At 47.0% G+C, this 18800-nt stretch overlaps 1 protein-coding gene across 9 annotated transcripts in view; it reads left to right on the forward strand.

The window, feature by feature from the left end:
• Nucleotides 1–18800, forward strand: part of tefu (Serine/threonine-protein kinase tefu) — a 1084056-nt gene that overhangs the window by 466473 nt on the left and 598783 nt on the right. For all 9 annotated transcript variants that reach the window (XM_070538252.1, XM_070538256.1, XM_070538258.1 and 6 more), the window contains one exon: nucleotides 9309–9467. In XM_070538252.1, the coding sequence (XP_070394353.1) occupies nucleotides 9309–9467 (159 nt within the window). The remainder of the gene's footprint in view (nucleotides 1–9308; nucleotides 9468–18800) is intronic.

Below are 18800 nucleotides of genomic sequence, written 5' to 3' on the forward strand. Positions count from 1 at the left end.
GAATGAAGTATATACAGTCTTGTTGCACACAGAACGACAGTTCATATGAAAAAGAGCAACGCTATTTTCACAATAAACGCTATTTAGATCTGCGATAGAAGGAAGTTCGATGCATCTTATGGGGGCATCCATGTTTTTTTAGCTTATTTTATTCAAATCATTCGAGCTGAACAAATCTGAAAACAGTGCCAGACTAAGGATCACTAGATCCTTAGTCTGGCACTGTTTTCAGATTTGCGGGCATAAATATGCCCATCACGCACTCAAACAAACTTCCAGTTCGTTTCACACTTTTTGGCAATCGCCTGCGCAAGGAGGCGCTTCCGTTCTGGACACAGGTGCTCATTGACGTAAATGGGAACAGATTCAGAAAACCCAAGTTCATTAGCCGTTAGGCGCTTTCGTCTTCCTTTCTCCAGCACAGCATTTCGTTTCCTTCGGAGTGCAAACTGGACAATAATGCTCTTTCCAGTTTGGCTTCCTGGTGTTGAAACCCGGTGGCACACATCAATATCAGACGGTGATATGGGTTCCCCAATACAGTCACCAAGCTTCATCATGATTTCCGTCAGTTTTTCATTAGCATTCACTGGTATTCCTTTTATTTCTATATTGGCGTTTCGCGAGTACTGTTCGCAGTCCACAATTCGAGACTCGTTAGATTTCGCTTGACTTCCTATTTGATCACAACGTGACTTTAGGTTGTCATTTTCAGTGCGCAAGCGTTTATTTTCTTCTAGAACTGCTTTCAGATTAGTTACCATCTCATTGAATTTGTCATCAGTAAACTTTAGATTAGCTTTTATTTCTCTGAGTTCATTTCGAAAGTCTCGTTCCAGAGAATCTTTCAAATTCTTGAGGTCGATCCTAATTTCTCTCTTCAGGTCCTCAAGGGCAGAAACCAATTCTTTGCTTATTTTTGCCATGATAAACAACAGTAAGTTACAACAAACACTGGTATGCTATCGTATGGCAGCAGTGGCGTGGCACAATTTCAAGTGTAGTGACGAAGTTACAAAGGAGTAAACAGATGTCACCAACCTGCAGCAAAAAGATATTGCTGTCAGTCCATGCGGATGATCCAGTGCTGTTCACGCCACTGCTGCCATTTGGTCGGTGTCCAACAAGGTCCCGGTATTTGTAGCCTTTTCGCTGATGACGTCAAAATGTTTCAGCAAACCAGCAGCTAGGAACAGTCCGCACGTGTCGTCTTGTGGTCAGCGCTTTGCTCGGGGTAGCGGCTGAAGGGCGAAACTTGACCGTACGTGGCAGGTAGGCCCAGGACGTAGATAGAAGACGGATGATCAGAGTGAACTGATTACCGAACCTGCAGCAGAAAGATATTCCTGTCAGTCTATGCGGATGATCCAGTGCTGTTCACGCCACTGCTGCCATTTTGCTCACTTAAATGGCATAAAATAATGATTTAACTCACTTTGAGTTCGACGTCGTAAGTGTGCTTGCTTTGTTGTGACAAATACTTCGCGACCTGTGGTGGTTGCTTTGTGGCTATGGTGTTGGGCTGCTAAGCACGAGGTCGCGGTATCAAATCTCGGCCGCGGCGGCCGAATTTCGATGAGGTTGAAATACCAAAACACCCGTGCAATTAGATTTACGTTCACGTTAAAGAACCCCAGGTGGTCCAAATTATTCCGGAGTCGTCCACCACGGCGTGCTTGCTAATCAGATCGTGGTTTTGGCACCTAAAATTTAATTTAATTTAAATTTAATTTAAGCACCTCACTGTGATGTTTATGTTGTTTACGTCTTTGACACGGTATACATAGTTGCAGTCGTAAATTTGACGTCCTTTCTCGTGTTTCGGTGGTCCAAAATGGGCCTCAATGTTTTCAATTGCCTTAAAACCTCAATTTAGAACGTCCGGCAGGTTTCAAATGAGCGCCGCAGTGGCCGCCTTGGTGTTCCGCGCAACTGACACATTGGCGCTGGCGGCTGAGCCGATTGCTGCGCCGCCTGACCATTGCAGGGAGCCCACATGGTCGAAGCTACGGCAGCGAGGCTAGAAATGCATATGAGGCGGCCCTTTTTCAAATGCCGATGGTGATATGGTAACGCGGATTTAGGGTCGTACTCGATTCTAACGCGCATGCAATTTTCGGACCCGTTTTATCGGAAGAAAGGTGCGCATTAGATTCGAGTAAATATGGTACTTGATAATTAAGAAAATTTTGCGGCTCTTTCTGTGTAAGAAAAATGCAGCAGCAATTTTACTTATTTGCGTAAAAGATTGAATTTCAGTATAAAGAAGCAAAGTGCGGATTTTACTAACTTGGTTATAACTGTAGGTGTATCTTGCAATACCTAGGGATCTGCAAGAGGCAACTTACAAATGGGCTTACCCACTTAAACCCCAGAAGAATAGCATGCATTTTAACATATTGCTACAAAGAGGAAGCCCGATGCACTAATGTGTGTAAGAAAAAGCTAGTGATAAGTGCACAGGCTGGTACAAAGGTCACAGCTGCAGTCGACAGTCTACCACTTCCTTAGAACTGAGGTTAAACAGCGCAAAAAAGACGAGGACACAAGGAAACAAATACCACAGACAAGCACTGAGTTCTAAGTATGAACCCTCAGTTCTAGGTATGAACCAACTAGCCCTCATCAAGATCTTACCAATACCACTTCCTCTTCATCTCCCTCCTGCATGCATGATCCTCTGCAAATGCACCGTAACGTTACCGTAACCCAGGGACTGCAGTGCTGTCCTGGCGCTTGTTAGAATGATAGCAAACTACGAGGTCTGTTAGAAATGTATCCGACCTTATTTTTTTTTTGCGAACATCTGATGGATATGAAACAAGTGCACTTGCATCAGCCGACCTTAAACCTTCGCGTGCGTGCGCAAATTTTGTTCCGCCTGCCGATAGCGTCATTCGCTAGGACACAGCTTTTGAGTGAGGTAGTGCGAAATGCTCTTGTTCGTTTTTTATTGCAAGGAAAATGGCGGAGCGACTGGAGCAGTGCTACTGCATCAAATTTTGACAGAAAATGGGCGACAGCCAAGTGGAAACCATTCGAAAGATTCAGGCGGCTTTCGCTGATGATGCTATGAGCAGCACACAGATTAAGGAGTACCACAACCGGTTTAAAGACGGCTGCACATCGGCGGAGAGTGAACCACGCGCCGGTCAGCCATCGACATGCCAATATGACCAGGTCATTGCCGAAGTGAACACTGTGGGGATGCGGGACCATTGTGTGACTATCCGAGAAATTGTGGCAGAGGTGGGCATCAGCACCTTTTCTGCACATTCCATTATGACCGAAGATTTGGCCATGAAGACAGCTGCGGCGAGATTCGTGCCGAACCTGCTCACGGTGGAGCAAAAGCAACTTCGCGTTGAAGTCTCACAGGACATGCTGACCCCGACCTAATGAACACCATAATCACTGGTGACGATCTTGGGTGTACGGGTACGACCCTGAAATTAAATCCCAGTCGTCACAGGGGAAGCATTCTAGGTCACCAAGACCAAAGAAGGCCCGCGTGGTGCACAGCAACGTCGAAGTGATGCTGACTGCTTTCTTTGGCTCCCGCCGTGGGGTACACCCTGAGTACGCACCACAGGGTCAAGCAATCACCAAAGAGTACTACAGGGATGTCCTCTGTCGCCTATGTGATTCTGTGCGGCGCAAGAGACCGGAGTTATGGCCAACAGGAAATTGACGCATCTATCATGACAATGCTCCTGCACATTCCTCGCACTTGATTCAGACTTTGTTGGCGAAAAACCAGACTCCTGTAGTTCAACAGGCTCCTTACTCTCCTGATATGGCCCCCTCCGAATTCTGGCTGTTTCCCAAAATCAAGAGGCCTTTGAAAGGAGCGCGATTTCAGACAAGAGAGGACGTTATGGCTGCAACGATAGCTGAGCTAAACTCCATTCCGAAAGAGGCCTTCTCGAAGTGCTTCCAACAATGGCAACACCGCTGGGAGAAGTGTGTGGAGTCCTAAGGTGTCTACTTTGAGGGTGATTGGGTTTCCAACGCTCCAGTTATGTAAGTTTTTTCTCTTCAGCCAAAGGCCGCATAATTTTCTAACAGACCTCGTTGATGAACAGTGAAACTTCATTTGGGCCTAGTTGATACATAATTCTGAACTTAAACTTACAGCGCAAACACCTAAGACGAACCACAAAAGGAAGACATGACACACACTGGCACTGACTAACAACTTCTTCATTTCCTCGTCGTCGATGCATATATAAACCCTAGGCCACACGCTTGACTCGTCCTACCAGAATACGATCAATAAGGTTTTAGATGATTTTATGGTACATGGACAAGGTCTTGTGTTTACCCACAAGAGTCCACAAAACAATGTATTGCAGTTCTTGAAACTGAAGCTTGAGTTCTGTGAACGCCATGTGTGTTGGGTGTATCAACCCCGTGCAAAAAAGGAACTTTTGTCCTTTAGGTCTGTGCACTCGAAGATTGTGAAAAGAGGCATTGCGTCATCATGTATGCAATTGGCTCTTAAGAGTTCGTGTGTGCACAAGATGCAAGAAAGTTTTCATAATCAGATCAGGCGACTTTTGGCAGCTGGGTTCCCTATGTCGCTTTTGACTGCCGTGGTTGAAACTCTGATTCAGAGAAGAAAAACCACAAGAAGGCTGGCCGCCGAACCTGAAGCGCGAAGGCCTGCGGTGGTCCATTATATGCATAAGGTCGCCCATCAGCTCAAGAAAAAAGCTTGCCGGCATGGTGTTCCTTTGGCGTTTTCTGCGCCTAACAAGCTTTCAAAGCAGTGCTCCCGCACCTGTGGAGAGAGCAGAGGAGGATGCCAAATTTCGGCATGCTGCCTCATACTTGTCGTGCGCTTGTCGGCGGGGTTTATGGCATTCCACTCTCATGTGGTAAGACGTATGTTGGCCAGACAGGGCGTTGCGTCAATGAGCGACTCAGGGAACATGCGCAAAAAGTAAACGAAAATGTAGATAGAGGAGCGCACCTTGTTGCGCATATAAACTCTTGCAGCAATTGTGAGGTGCATCTTGATAGGACGTTAATTCTTGGCAAAAGCAAGAATGAGCATGCGCGGCTTGCCTTAGAGACCTACCTCATAAAAATACAAGGCGATAATTGCATCAGTGACTCATCTTTGTCCCTGCACGCATCTGAATTAGAATTCCTAAGTTTGCATATGCGATAAGTTGGCAGATCTGAGTAATGTAATCTGTGCGCCTGCGTGGTCGTGTGGCCTAGGGTTTATATATGCATCGATGACGAAGAAATAAAGAAGTTGTTAGTCAGCGCCAGTGTGTGTCGTGTCTTCCTTTTGTGGTTTGTCTTAGGTGTTTGTGCTGTGAGTTTAAGTTCAGAAGTTGATGAACAATATGGCTTGAAGCAGGACATGTGGACAACGTCAGTTCGTAGCTGGGATGACGATGGCATGTCTTCAACAGGGGCAATTTCGTAGTTTATCACCTAATTGTCGTAATACCTGGTATAGCGTGAGAGCAGTTTTTCAGACAGGCCGATGTGGGGAATTGGAGTCCATGGAAGAACTTGATTTCCGGGACAAAAGTCAAGGTTCTGGTGGTGACTGTCATAGAGAGTCGTTTTTGATGCCTGATGATCCGCCGAAAGTCGACCATAGGCAATCTAGCAAGCCATACGAACTCGACCAATGGCGTCATGATCGTATTTTGTGATGTGTCGCAACACTGAAGGGAGCAGGGTGTCAAAAGGCAGAGTAGGATGATGACCAAACAAGAGGTAGAAAGGCGAGAAACTGGTGGTATCCTGATGTGACGAATTGTTTGCAAATGTCACGTAGGACAAAGTGCTGTCCTCCACCAAATGTTATGGAGAGAAAGCTTTATGCACAAATGTATGTATAACAATTTACATAAGAAAAAGCTGGTACAGGCTCGTAAAAAGGTCACAGCTCCAGTCGACAGTCTACGACTTCCTCTTTGTCTCTCTCTTATGCGCACGGTCCTGTCCAAATGTACCGTGACAATATAAAACAGCTCATTTAAACATGGACAAAAGAAAGTGTGTGACATCACCATGTTTTCGTGTTGTCCGTGTTTCTGTGTGATGCAGAAACATGCATGTTGTTCTATTAAAAAATGAGTATTTTTTTAATTTGCATTATGTGTACGCAAATAAAGAATACATTCAGAAATTTGCATTCCTGGCTTCTTGTTCTTGTAAATGCAAGGAAGTGGCATACACATAAATTGATAAAGCAGGACTTGAAATTTTTCTTCAACTACTCGTCAGCTTTTGTGCCCAAGACTTGTTCGCAATTTCTCAGAAAAGTGTTGAGTAATTTCTTCTCGTGTAGTATCATCATCATCATCAGCCTGGCTACGCCCACTGCAAAGCAAAGGCCTCTCCGATACTTCTCCAACTACCCCGGTCATGTACTAATTGTGGCCATGTTGTCCCTGCAAACTTCTTAATCTCATCCGCCCACCTAACTTTCTCCTGCCCCCTGCAACGCTTCCCTTCCCTAGGAATCCAGTCCGTAACCCTTAATGACTATCGGTTATCTTCCCTCCTCGTTAGATGTCCTGCCCATGCCCATTTCTTTTTTTTTTCATTTAAGATGTCATTAACTTGCGTTTGTTCCCTCACCCAATCTGCTCTTTTCTTATCTCTTAACGTTACACCAATCATTCTTCTTTCCATAGCTCGTTGTGTCATCCTCAATCTAAGTAGAACCCTTTTCATAAGCCTCCAGTTTTCTGCCCCGTACATGAGTACTGGTAAGACACAGCTGTTTTACACTTTTCTCTTGAGGGATAATGGCAACCTGCTGTTCATGATCTGAGAATGCCTGCCAAATGCACCCCAGCCCATTCTTATTCTTCTGGTTATTTCAGTCTCATGATCCGGATCTGCAGTCACCACCTGTCCTAAGTAGATGTATTCCCTTACCACTTCCAGTGCCTCGCTACCTATTGTAAACTGCTGTTCTCTTCCGAGACTGTTAAACATTACTTTAGTTTTCTGCAGATTAATTTTTAGATCCACCCTTCTGCTTTGCCTCTCCAGGTCATTGAGCATGCATTGCAATTGGTTCCCTGAGTTACTAAGCAAGGCAATATCATCAGCGAATCGAAAGTTACTAAGGTATTCTCCATTAACTCTTATCCCCAATTCTTCCCAATCCAGGTCTCTGAATACCTCCTGTGAACACGCTGCGAATAGCACTGGGGAGATCGTATCTCCCTGCCTGACGTCTTTCTTTATTTGGATTTTGTTGCTTTCTTTATGGAGGACTACGGTGGCTGTGGAGCCGCTATAGATATCTTTCAGTATTTTAAATACAGCTCATCTACACCCTGATTCTGCAATGCCAGCATGACTACTGAGGTTTCGACTGAATGAAACACTTTCTCGTAATAAATGAAAGCTATATATAAGGGTTGGTTATATTCTGAACATTTCTCTATCACCTGATTGATAGTGTGAATATGGTCTATTGTTGAGTAGCCTTTACGAAATCCTGCCTGGTACTTTGGTTGACTGAAGTCTATGGTGTTCCTGATTCTATTTGCGATTACCTTAGTAGATACTTTGTAGGCAATGTATTTACTAAGGTAGTTTAGTATATGAAGTATATGGGTACTATTTGTATATACTCGTGTAGTATATGTGTAGTTTAATATGTCACAATAGTAAACTTGGTCATTTGCTTTTTTGTGTGTCATTTCTGTGTCAAATGTTGCTTTCACTTTCAGCTTGGTGGTAAGCTGTTTGTTTCTTAACCATGCCCGAAATGTGCTTCAATTTGCATGAAGAAGTAGCTTCTATCCAAAAAATTGAAAGTGATGACGAGGCTTAGCGTCTCTCGAAAGTGGTGTGGGGGCATGACAGAGTATGTGCAGCAGGAAGTGTGAGTGTCCTGCTGTGTCGCAGTGCCGCTGGCATGATGAATGCTAGTATTGGCATTCATTGCACCTTCATTGTACAAGCGAGGAGACTGGCGGGAAAGCATCAGGCCCCAGTGAAAGGATTTGATGCGTTTCGCTTGACGTCTAAGTTTTTTTTTCCTTCGAGTAGTGTGTGTGTGTGTCTTTGTATGTGTGAATCCTGCATACACAGAAAGCCAGCAGTGGGGAGCCTGAACACTGCCTTGGCTCCAACAGAGAGTATGTCACTTGGCTTTCTCGTTTTTGCAGCACTACGTGTCAATACAACAGAAAGGTCGTACCGATGGCGTAGACGTGCCTTGGGTGTCCACATAATTGCAGTGATATCTACAGTCTGTTTGTACCTGGAACCTGTGCATTTTGGGCTTGTACTTGTGGGGATGCGCGACTCTCGCGCGTCCCCTGATATCTTGTTTTCCCGCATAGCCCCCCGTCTCTGTGCGGCTGCGCCGCATGGGCCGCAGCGGTCGGAGTGGTACAAGCGCGGTGCGAGAGATGGCACAGTGTTGCGCTGCTAACGCCGCTGACAGGCGGGGTTACTCAGGCGCCGAGAGACAAGGCGCTTCCTCTTTAGGACGGGACAGCAAGTGGGACGAACGTGCCGTGCCGCGCGTGCGTTGACCCATGCTTCTGCGAGACCGTCTCGCGTGGCCGCCTTGGAATGCGCCACCGTTCACGTGACAGTACGCGCGGACGACCAGGCGTTGGGATCCAGCATGGGGTGAACCTATTCGCTCGCTATCAGGTTGCGGTGAGTCGGACTTCTAGATTTGTCGCGCGCCCATCGGCATGTTTTGTGGATAGCAACTCGGCTAGCAGGCATTGATCTATGAAAGGTGCAATAAATGCCCTTGTGATTGTTTGCACTACTGTGTTGTCGTTCCTTTGTCCCAAGAGTACGGGGGGAGAACGCCACATACTATATAGTTGTACAGGTACTATATTTATAGATACATAATTTACTTGAAATTTCTCATATTTTTGTTAGTGTTCTTGCTTGGTATTGCATTTGACATATAACATGGTAACTCTTGTGGTTACAGATGTTCTCTTCCAGTTTTGTCTTCCTATGCACCTGAGCCGGGGGGCCGTGTGAAACTCTTGTGCAGCTTTTAGTCCACGGGCCTCAACAGCTGTTCTCTTTGGATTGCAATGCTGAAATAGGTGGTTTGAATTGAAGCTCTTGTTTAATATCTGGGACACATTTCTCTGAAGTGACTTATTGCTCTACCAGCCGTAACTCATCCCACGATTGGCTTGTAATGGTGCAAGATTTTCCAGAGACATTTCATGATGGATACCCTTCAAATTTCATTAAGATCAAGCATGCAGTTGAAATGTTCCTTTAAAGGATTGACTGATAATGAGAGAAATAAATGTCTTATCTGTGTGCAGGTGAGCAGGGAAGATGAGCACTACTCTGGGTGCCTGGTATTTGCCACAGCACTGGCCAATGCGGCCATCGCCTTGGGACCTCACCTGGGTGGCATGGCCACCACGCTGGTCCTTCAGGCAGTGCGAGACCGGGGCCTGCCAGACACTCTCGCTGCAAAGGTTGGACCTCACAGTGCTTTATGCGTGCCAAGCAGGCCTAATTATTTGAGCCGAAAAAACAGTGCAGGCACTGAGTGGTGCTTTATTCATAACATAGATACATCAAATATCGAGAAGCATCGCATCTGATTCTCACATTTCCTGGAGGAGCTCGGCTTGTCTTCCCTGTGGAACCAACTCTTAGGCCAAACTTTTCAACCCAAGTGCAAGCAAAATTACGCAGTGCGATGTAAGAGGTTTGAGACAGTTGTGTTTTTTCTTGTGTATCTTTGCAGTGCTGCTATATCGGGGCCACTTAGTGGCTGTGAATTTCGTCGTATGTAAACAACTATATGGCCTTATCTTTGTGATGTCAGTCATGTTCATGACACAAGCGGTGGTCTCTGTTTCATTTCTTCGTTCTATTCTTCATGCTTTGTTTTATTTTCCAAGACAAGCATTAAAAAGACACACAGTCAGGCAAGGGATATATAACGCAAGAAAGTTTTTTACATCTAAAGTTGCTGACCAATAATTTTGATGTACTTCATTATTCAGACAGCTCCACAGCACCACCACTAGCTCCCTGGACTTCACATATAAGGGCCCAAATTTCGAACACTTCAGAGCATGTTATGTGATTATTCGGACTTGGACTTCACAACCATGTAGTTTAGCCAGCGAGTAAAGCAAAAATCGTGACGTTTTCGTTTTGATACGTCCTTGGCGCGGCCGTTGTCCTTGTTGATGGCATGTCCATGATACCAAACTAGTGAAGCCTAGACGATATTAGTAGTTGTTGATGAGAATTCGGCACATGCGTTGACTACTTTTGTCTATCTGTAGCAACAGCATGTCATTGGTTGAGGTAAGGGCCGCGATTTTGTAGGGGTGCCTTCCGCACAATTCTATGCCACTTAACATCCACTGCGCATAGTGGACTGATCCTGTTGGTGATGTGTGGAGCTTTGCTCTGACGATTGACGAAGGGAAAAAAAATCGCGACCAGGAATAGCATGAAAAGCATTTCTGGAAAAGTCTGGGTTTGCAATGGCACTGGCAATGCATTGACAAGCATGGGCTGTATTCTCGGATGATAACTGTTAAGAAGGAAGCGTGCGCACCTTGTCTCGAACAAGTACAATCCTTTATTGCCTCGCCTCGGGCTCCCCACCACCCCAATGCGGTGACGATGATGTCACTCTGTCCAGTGGCGCCATCTCTTGGCTCCCTATCAGTGATGATGATGTCGCTTTGTCCGGTGGCTGTCTCCGCCACACAGTCCTTACACGTCTCCCCCACCCCATAGAACGTGAACCCGTCGCGGGCATGTCCAGTTGGGGTTCATAATAAGCTATCAGCTGGTCAGCATGAGCTATCCCGCGACGGCGCCCGGTCGTTGGGTCTGTCAGCATGAAAGTCATTAGCACCGACATTCTTTGTAATCCTATAAAGACCTGAACGTCTTAGTGCGAGCTTCGATGAGACACCTGTTGCTGCATTACTTAAGGGATGGCTGTCCAGGAGAACAAGGTCACCTGGTTTCAGGGTAACTGGCCGCCTGTGATGGTCGTAATATGCCTTTTGTTTAGCCTGAGCAGCAGTTTGCTGTCTGTGCGTAAATTCAAAGGCCTGGGCAAGGCACCGGCGAACTTTTTCAGAGAAGGCATGGTAAGCCGTAGCAGGCGGTTCAATGTTGTCCTTGGTGGCATGTGGTTCTCATGTAATGTGCAGCTCTCGACCATAACACAGGAAGGCAAGCATGTAGCCTGTCACAACACTCTGCGAGGCCTGGAGGCATTCCTTAACTGTACTGTTATGGCGTTCTACCATTTGTCCAGCGGGGTGGTAAGGCACGGTGTGGCGATCTTTTATGCCCCGCTGGACAAATTGTGGAACGCCATAACGGTACAGTTAAGGAAGGCCTCCAGGCCTACAATATCAATGGCGAGGCAGAGGCCACCAGACTTTATTGTGACCAAAACAGGAGCATTTGTCCACTGACTGGTACTCGGGCTTATGAGCTTCTGTTCTAGGAGGTCACGGAGACAGTTATCTATAATGGCCTATTTTTTAGCATTGACAGGGCGAAGCTTGCAACGTACAGGTAGGCTGTCCCCAGTTCCAATTCGATGTTCAGCATTTGTGCTCCCGGGGGTAGTTGTAACAATTGGGCTGAAAGTCTCAAGCATCTGCACCAGACGTGGATCTACATTCAACTGAGCCACAAAGCTAGCAGGGTCACTGGCGGTTGGGACTTCGGAGCTGACCATAGGCTCAGGTTGCTCAGCAAAATTGCTTGCAGGTCATATGATTCTTTGCTGTCTAGCTCCCCCCTTAACCTGTGGCTCTCCTTTGACGAAGGGTACCATGCACTGCGGTTCAGTCCCGATTGTACACCTTCCCAGTGCAATATGGAGCGATATTCCAGTCATCGGCAGGAAGGCCCCCCCAAGTACAATGTCTTTAGAGAGGTCAGGCACACACAGGAACCGCTGGCGGCAGGAGCCTGCTGCCCAGTGGATCTTGCATCGGAGTGAGGAAGTTGATTGAGACCAGCCTGTGGCCAGGCGGAGCGTGGGTACCTCTCTTTTGTGACTGGCTCCTGTGGTTTCAGCGTCCGCTGTCGCTTGTCCCAGAAGGCTGACGCTGGACCCCGTGTCCACGAGCGCCTGGAATGTCATTGCTCGGATGCGGATATCGAGAAGGGGTTTCTTTCTGCCAGCAGTGGCTGCAACCTGGAGTGCGCTGTCGTAGATGCCCACCGGCGTAGCATCTACCAATGCATGTTTCCCCCCCGAGTACTGATTCTCTGGGCATTCAGTCCGTACGTGCCCCAGTTGATGGCACTGAAAACACCTGGGCGGCGCATTTTGCCTACCCATGGTGCATTGGCAGGCTACATGGCCTATCCCTCCGCAGCACTGGCAGTGGACATGTGTGTTAGGCCGCTGCCAACGAGCGGCCGGTTGCGAGGTGTGGGCGATCGGCTGCATCAGCCAGGGTCGATGGGGGCGGGATGAATTTGATCACGAAGATAGGACGGTTAGACCGCTGTGGGGTGTAGTGGCCAGTGGTACGCCGGAGACATTGTGGCTGACGTAGTGGTGCCCACGGTGGCAGCCGCAGAAATAGGCCGTGGTCCGAGAGCGTTGGCGACTGCCCTGTGTGGTTGGAATGCCAAATCCCTTGCGACCTGATTTATTGGTGGTAGTGGTGGTTTGTACTGCCATCGCCGCCACGCTCTTTTCATCGAGCCATCCGCCTCCGTCACGAGCTCCCTCAATGTTGTAAAGGTTGACCCTTCTGCGAGGTCTTGTAACTGCGGGTGCATTTGGCTGAGAACCCGCTGGACCTTTTCCTCTTCCGGTATGATTTCCCGGATGCCGTCTTAGTATACCGCTATCATGTAAATGAATTCCTTCAGGTTCTCCTCTGTGTGCGTTGTTGAAGCTCTTTCCTCAGGCGTCGCCTCGAATCGATTGAAGTGAACTCCTTGCGGAACGCCTGTGTGAACTCTTCCTACGTGGCGAAAACGCCGACAAAGCGCCACCACAGCGTAGCGCTGCCCTTCAAGGCGGCCGGCACCACGTTACTAAGCCTTCTGACAGAGTCAATACCAGACACGAGGGAAAAGTTCTCCAAACGCTCCAGGAACGTGTCCGAGGACTGTAGATAGTTGAATCCCAAGAACTTTAGCGGCTCTGTTATCCCGTATGGCGTGCAAGTCACAGCAGGCAGCTGCGACACAGCCTACCGGCGCCGTGGTAGTCACAGTGGCAGTCATCACTCATTGCCGCAGCAGGGAGGCGACTTGTTCCCGCTGGATATGTGAGCCGTCTGTCTAGTTGACGAGGTACTGCACTACTTCTTTCGGAACATCCATGCTATCCATTTCTAATCCCGGACGAGCCCCCACTTGTTAAAAAGGAAGCGTGCGCACCACGTCTCGAACAAGTACAATCCTTTATTGCCTCGCCTCGGCCTCCCCACCACCCCAATGCAGTGATGATGATGTCACTCTGTCCAGTGGCTGTCTCCGGCACACAGTCCTTGCATAACTTTTGAATATACTTTAATTTTCATGATATTTCCCTAGACTAGCACCATACACAATGGCGGGCAGTAGCATTTCCACTGTGTGAAGATATCATACTTGGCACTGTACCAAGGCTTCCGTTGGTCTCAAAGGCCGTTGTGTCGTGTGTTCGTCACATAAAATTGAAGGTATTCCCAAAAGTGACAATTCGTTAATATGGCACTTTTCTTTTTCGGCCAGCTGTAGAATAAAGTCACCTATGTTCTGGAGAATCTGGTACAGCTGAACCCGGCTATATCGAACGCGACAAAAAACGCCTATCAGTTCGATATAGAGCATAATTCGATATAAGCCTACTAAATAATTGGATGTCATAAAAGCACATACCATTTATAAAATCACTTTATTGATGAAACTAGCTTAGTTTCGCACGAAATAGTCCTGCATTTTCTTCTGCTTGGGCAATTTCGCTGCCTGCGACGCACGCACTTCTCCACGTTGCCTAAAGAGTCGGAGCATCTGAGGCCGCAACATTCTGCATTCGTGCAGAAGCACCGGACTAGTGCGAGCGCACCAATCACTTCGGATGATGTGGGCCAAAGACGGTCGTTGCTTTCCTCGTTGTGCCCATTTTCACTTGTGCTCGGCACGATGTCGGCAATGTAGTCTTCGTTTCCGGGCTCTCCCGTGGTCGCGACACCATCATTTGCACTCACAAATTCGTCCACCGTTGATTCTTCAACAGCTTCCGGAAATTCTGACAGCTTACTCCAAACTTCGGCAACAACAGCAACGGCTTCGTCGCATTAATCAGAATTTACAGTCATCACCGAGCACGCGGAAGTCGGTACGGCTGAAGCTATTTTGGATGAACCACTCGTACACGGCCGTGCGTACGCGTCGGGCGCCACGGGCACCGGGTCGGGAGTTAGGCCGCTTTACCCCTAATTTCCCCCTTCAAGATCGTGCCGAGAGTGCACTTCGGAATCTTGTACGTTGCGGGGACATCTGACTTGTCACCGATGATTTTGAGCTTCACGACGAAAGGCGAATTCTGCCGCTTCATCACGGCAACACTGCGGAAGAAGGCGCACACAATGAATCACATAAGCAGCGAGACAACTCGCACTTTCGCCATCTTGCACGACGAGGGCACAAGAGCCTCTGATTGGCTGTCTGAGCAAGCGCTGCGGGCGGGTGGGCCAGGATCATTTTTTGTAGGGGGGGTGTCGGCGGCTCCGAGGTAATGCGGTCACGTAGGGAGAGCGGTTGGATGGAGCCGCGCCGCCGGGTTTTCCCGTCACCGCGAGGGAGAGCCAATTTCCGGGGGCACTTTCCGCCACTTGACGTTCAATATATTGGGAGTCGCTACTAGTTTTGTTCGATGTATGCGTAATTTTTGCTATATATACTCATTGTAACTATTCCGTGTCCAGAAATTGTTCAATATATGGAATAATTCAATGTAAACGGGTTCGATATAGTCGGGTTCGACTGTATTTCGGACTCTCAGTTATTTGAACTTTATGGTGGTCCAAATCTAGTCCGAATTATCAGTCAACAACTACATAAGTGGATATTAATAAGCTGCTAAACATTGAGACAGACTGAGAAACATCTTATCTCTTTGCAGTGCAAGTTCCGTTGTTTGCTCCAGGCCACTCTCAATTTTTAGGGGAGGAGGTCGTTTGCTGCTTAGCGTAAGCTTTACACAATGCACACCAGTGAAACTGGCACAACGAGGAGGATCAGAATAGCTCACACGTGCAGTAATGTTTTCCATCACAAGCAGCGATGTGTCCAGAAACTGCTCTAAGTGAGTGCGGTACGAGCAAGTGGAAAGCCGCAACCATGCTCCCACAAAGAAAGGTTTGCACGGTCGGTGTTCAGTACTATATACACGTGTAATGAACATGCTATTTTTTCCCAATCCACCGAAGCAAAGTTGGAGGGTGCGTTCATTATGCGGGGTAAACTTCATGGAGACGTTATTGAAACAGCAAAAATTGGAAAGTAAGGTGGTAATGAATTGGAACATGCATAAGATAACTTATCTTTGCAGTAAAAATACATGTATACCATTTGCAAACCGTAACTTCACTCCGCATTGGAACCACCGTTCAGGTTGCTGACCGCTTCATCTGCATCGTGGTTCTACCATATAATAAAGCACCAACGTCCGCTGTGCAAAGTCGGTGCAGCCTAGTCCATTTGCACTAGGCGGAACTGAACGCGCGCTCCAAACAGCGATCTCCAATCGTGCCCCAGATCATCCTCGCAGCCGCTTCCGGCCATCTGCCGTTATTGCAAGCATCACATTGAAGCGTGCACCTGTTTTGACAAGCACGCTGTGCGCGTCTCTTTCCTCGACTGTCCTGCTTGTCGGCATGTCAAAGTTTATCGGTGTCTGATCAGTGTTTCTGTTTTTGTGAGCAATATTGATGGAGTGAAAGCAGCATTGGGGTACGTGGAGTCTGCATGTGGCGTGAACAGCCGTGTGCCATGGGAGGAGTCTGGCAGACAAAGGAGCGCAGATGCAACGTTTTCGAAAGGGCCGCTTTTACTTAAGCGCTGGTCTTTTCTCGTCATCGTGCTAGTGCAGGGCTTTCCGCTGGGAAGGGATCCCCAGACGCAACACTCAGTTCGTTGAATGCTTCCAGTATCGAAGGTCGCCGAGTGCAACAATGTCCTACTTGCCAGTGGGGCCTTTGATGTATTTTTCTACTAACTGCCTGATCTTGTACACCGCATTTACTCGCACAATAATCGCACTTTTTTCTCAAAAATATTGACGCAAATTCAGGCGTGCTATCACTACGTGGGTTAAATTTGCCAAGAAAAGAAAAATTTTTTTTTCATCCCACTTTTGCGGCGGGATGACAAGCAGGCGGCTGCCGCTGTCGGTGCAGGCCCCTAAAACAAAAATGGCGGCCGGCGGAGCAAGCCGAATACGCCAAATGCGATTATTTTTCTTCTCATGAATACATTATGCCATTGAAACAGTTTCTTCATGTCATGAATAAATAATATAGTTATTATCAGCAAGTTTGCAACAATAACGTAGCCACGTCCACTTTGAGGGGACGGAAAGAGATGGGTGCGCTTAGCTGTCAGTGACATAGAAACACATGGCAGGCACGCTGCGGAAACTTCGGCATTTGTCTTCACATTTATCCTAATACGGCACATTTCCGCTAAAGGTGGGCAAATATCTTAGCTGTGTTACAAGCAGCGGCGTATGAATAGGGTACACTTTTAACATATCAGTGTAAACATGGCCACTATCATGGCGGCTAGCGATTTGTTGCGTGCTAACGAGTGCAGACGACAAGAATTGAAAGGCGCCCTTTATGTTGTTGTTAGCCAAAACCATTATGAAACCTACAAATATAGCCGAAGCAAGTTTGTTTGGAGCTTTTTTTTTTTCATGGAAGTGTGGAAAATGATAAAAGAAATGAAATGGGGCACCTGCTTAAGAATGTTGGCTGCCTGCAGACCGATTGGTTTGTCTTCTAGAGTCATTCGCGTAGCATTCACCAGATGGTAAGGTGATCATCATTAGCTTGACTTGGCACATGACATATCGCTGCGACAAGTTTGGGGTGCGATCATTACACGGGAAAGAAAACAAATCGAATTTTGACAACAAAGTTCAGGAGTGTGATCATTACGCGGGTGCGATCATTATGCAAGTGGATACGGTACATCCCCCTTTGTGGGTATGTGCCATGTTTGAGGCTGATCATTATCATTGTGTACTGGAGAAGAACCCGTGGCAGGCACTGCTTTGAGAAAGACGACGACAACGTTTTGGTTGGAAGCCTTGTGCCTGTGTTGCCGAAGCTCTGTGTCCTCTCGCTACGTGCTCTGCTATCTGTCTAATCAATCGAACTATAACGCATCTTAACAATTGTAATGTCTGCCTTTTTTTTGTGCTGCTACTCTAGTTTCGTGAGTGTGACAGCGAAAAATTGTGCACCAATGCATCGCCATTTAAAAAAAAAAATTAATTCCTCACATTTCAATGGGGGTGAAATGCAAAAACACTCATGTACTTAGATTAAAGTACATATTAAAAACCTCAGGTGGTGAAAATTAATCCAGAGTTCGTTCTACGGGTTGCCTCATAGTCAGATTAGGGTTTTGGGGGGTAAAACGCCATAGTTGAAGAAAAATTCCTATGGGATGCCCCTAATGCCATCCTTGCCTGTTACAGTATTGCTTCTTCAGGCGTCTGAAATTGGGGGTACACCATACAGCTATCAAAAGTTTCGAATACGAAATGAAGACTCATAATATTGAATCGAATATTGAAATTGATATCCAGATACATTTAGTAGCAAGTTTGATTGCTATGTTTTAGGACATCAGTTATGTTGTCAACATTAAAAAATAGACTAGCCAGTCGTTACAGTCGAGGCTCATTAATTTTAACGTAGCTCGTGGTAATTTGAAACATTGTGTAATTCATAATAGCTGTATAGTCTCGCCAATTTGTGTGTTATTATGCAGCATCAAAATCACATTCACTGAGGCCCTACACCACTCTGCACATTTATTGTGACGCTCAAGAGAACGATTGCAAAGCATCGACAGATCGGTCGGGCAAAACCTTTGCTCACACCAAACCAAAATCAAGTGCTGCTGTACTGTTTCCGATGGCAAGTGCTTAGAGAAAAACTGAAAAATTCAGTATTTTCTTTCTACTGCTTGACGTTATGATTTCTAACAGCATCTGCTTGGGACCTGTGGCTGTTTATCGATAAACAAGAATAATACTGCATTACATACAAACCAACAATTCTACCTCACAACTTTTGAAAATATTGTTGCGTGTGGAAAGACACAGACAGAAGAGGCTATTTACAGGCTATTTACACTAGAGCCAGGCAGCCAGGCCAGCCCTCGCTCGCGCCAAGCGCACCGACCAACTTCATCGCCGTTCTCGCGGCGGCTCGTTTCTTGAGCATCGCTCGATGATATCGTAATACTACCCCCCCCCCCTCCCGGCGGCAAAAGCACCGTCACGGTGCTGTTAAATATCCAAGGATCGTGGAGAGTTGTAGGGCTTTATTCGGGTGACATGGACAATGTCACTGGTTGTCACAGCGGAGGACTTAGTGGGCGTGGCTAGAACAATTTCGTAGGTGACATTGGTCTTTTGGTGGAGCACGCAATATGGGCCTGTGGAACAAGAAAGCAGTTTTTCACAAAGGCCAACCTTACGCGATGGTGACCAAAGCAACACGAGGCTGCCGGGCACAAAGTGGACATCACGGTGACGGAGGTCGTAGTGTTGCTTCTGCTTGTCTTGA

This window comes from Dermacentor albipictus, chromosome 5 (genome assembly GCF_038994185.2).
Source record: "Dermacentor albipictus isolate Rhodes 1998 colony chromosome 5, USDA_Dalb.pri_finalv2, whole genome shotgun sequence".
Lineage (NCBI taxonomy): Eukaryota > Metazoa > Arthropoda > Arachnida > Ixodida > Ixodidae > Dermacentor > Dermacentor albipictus.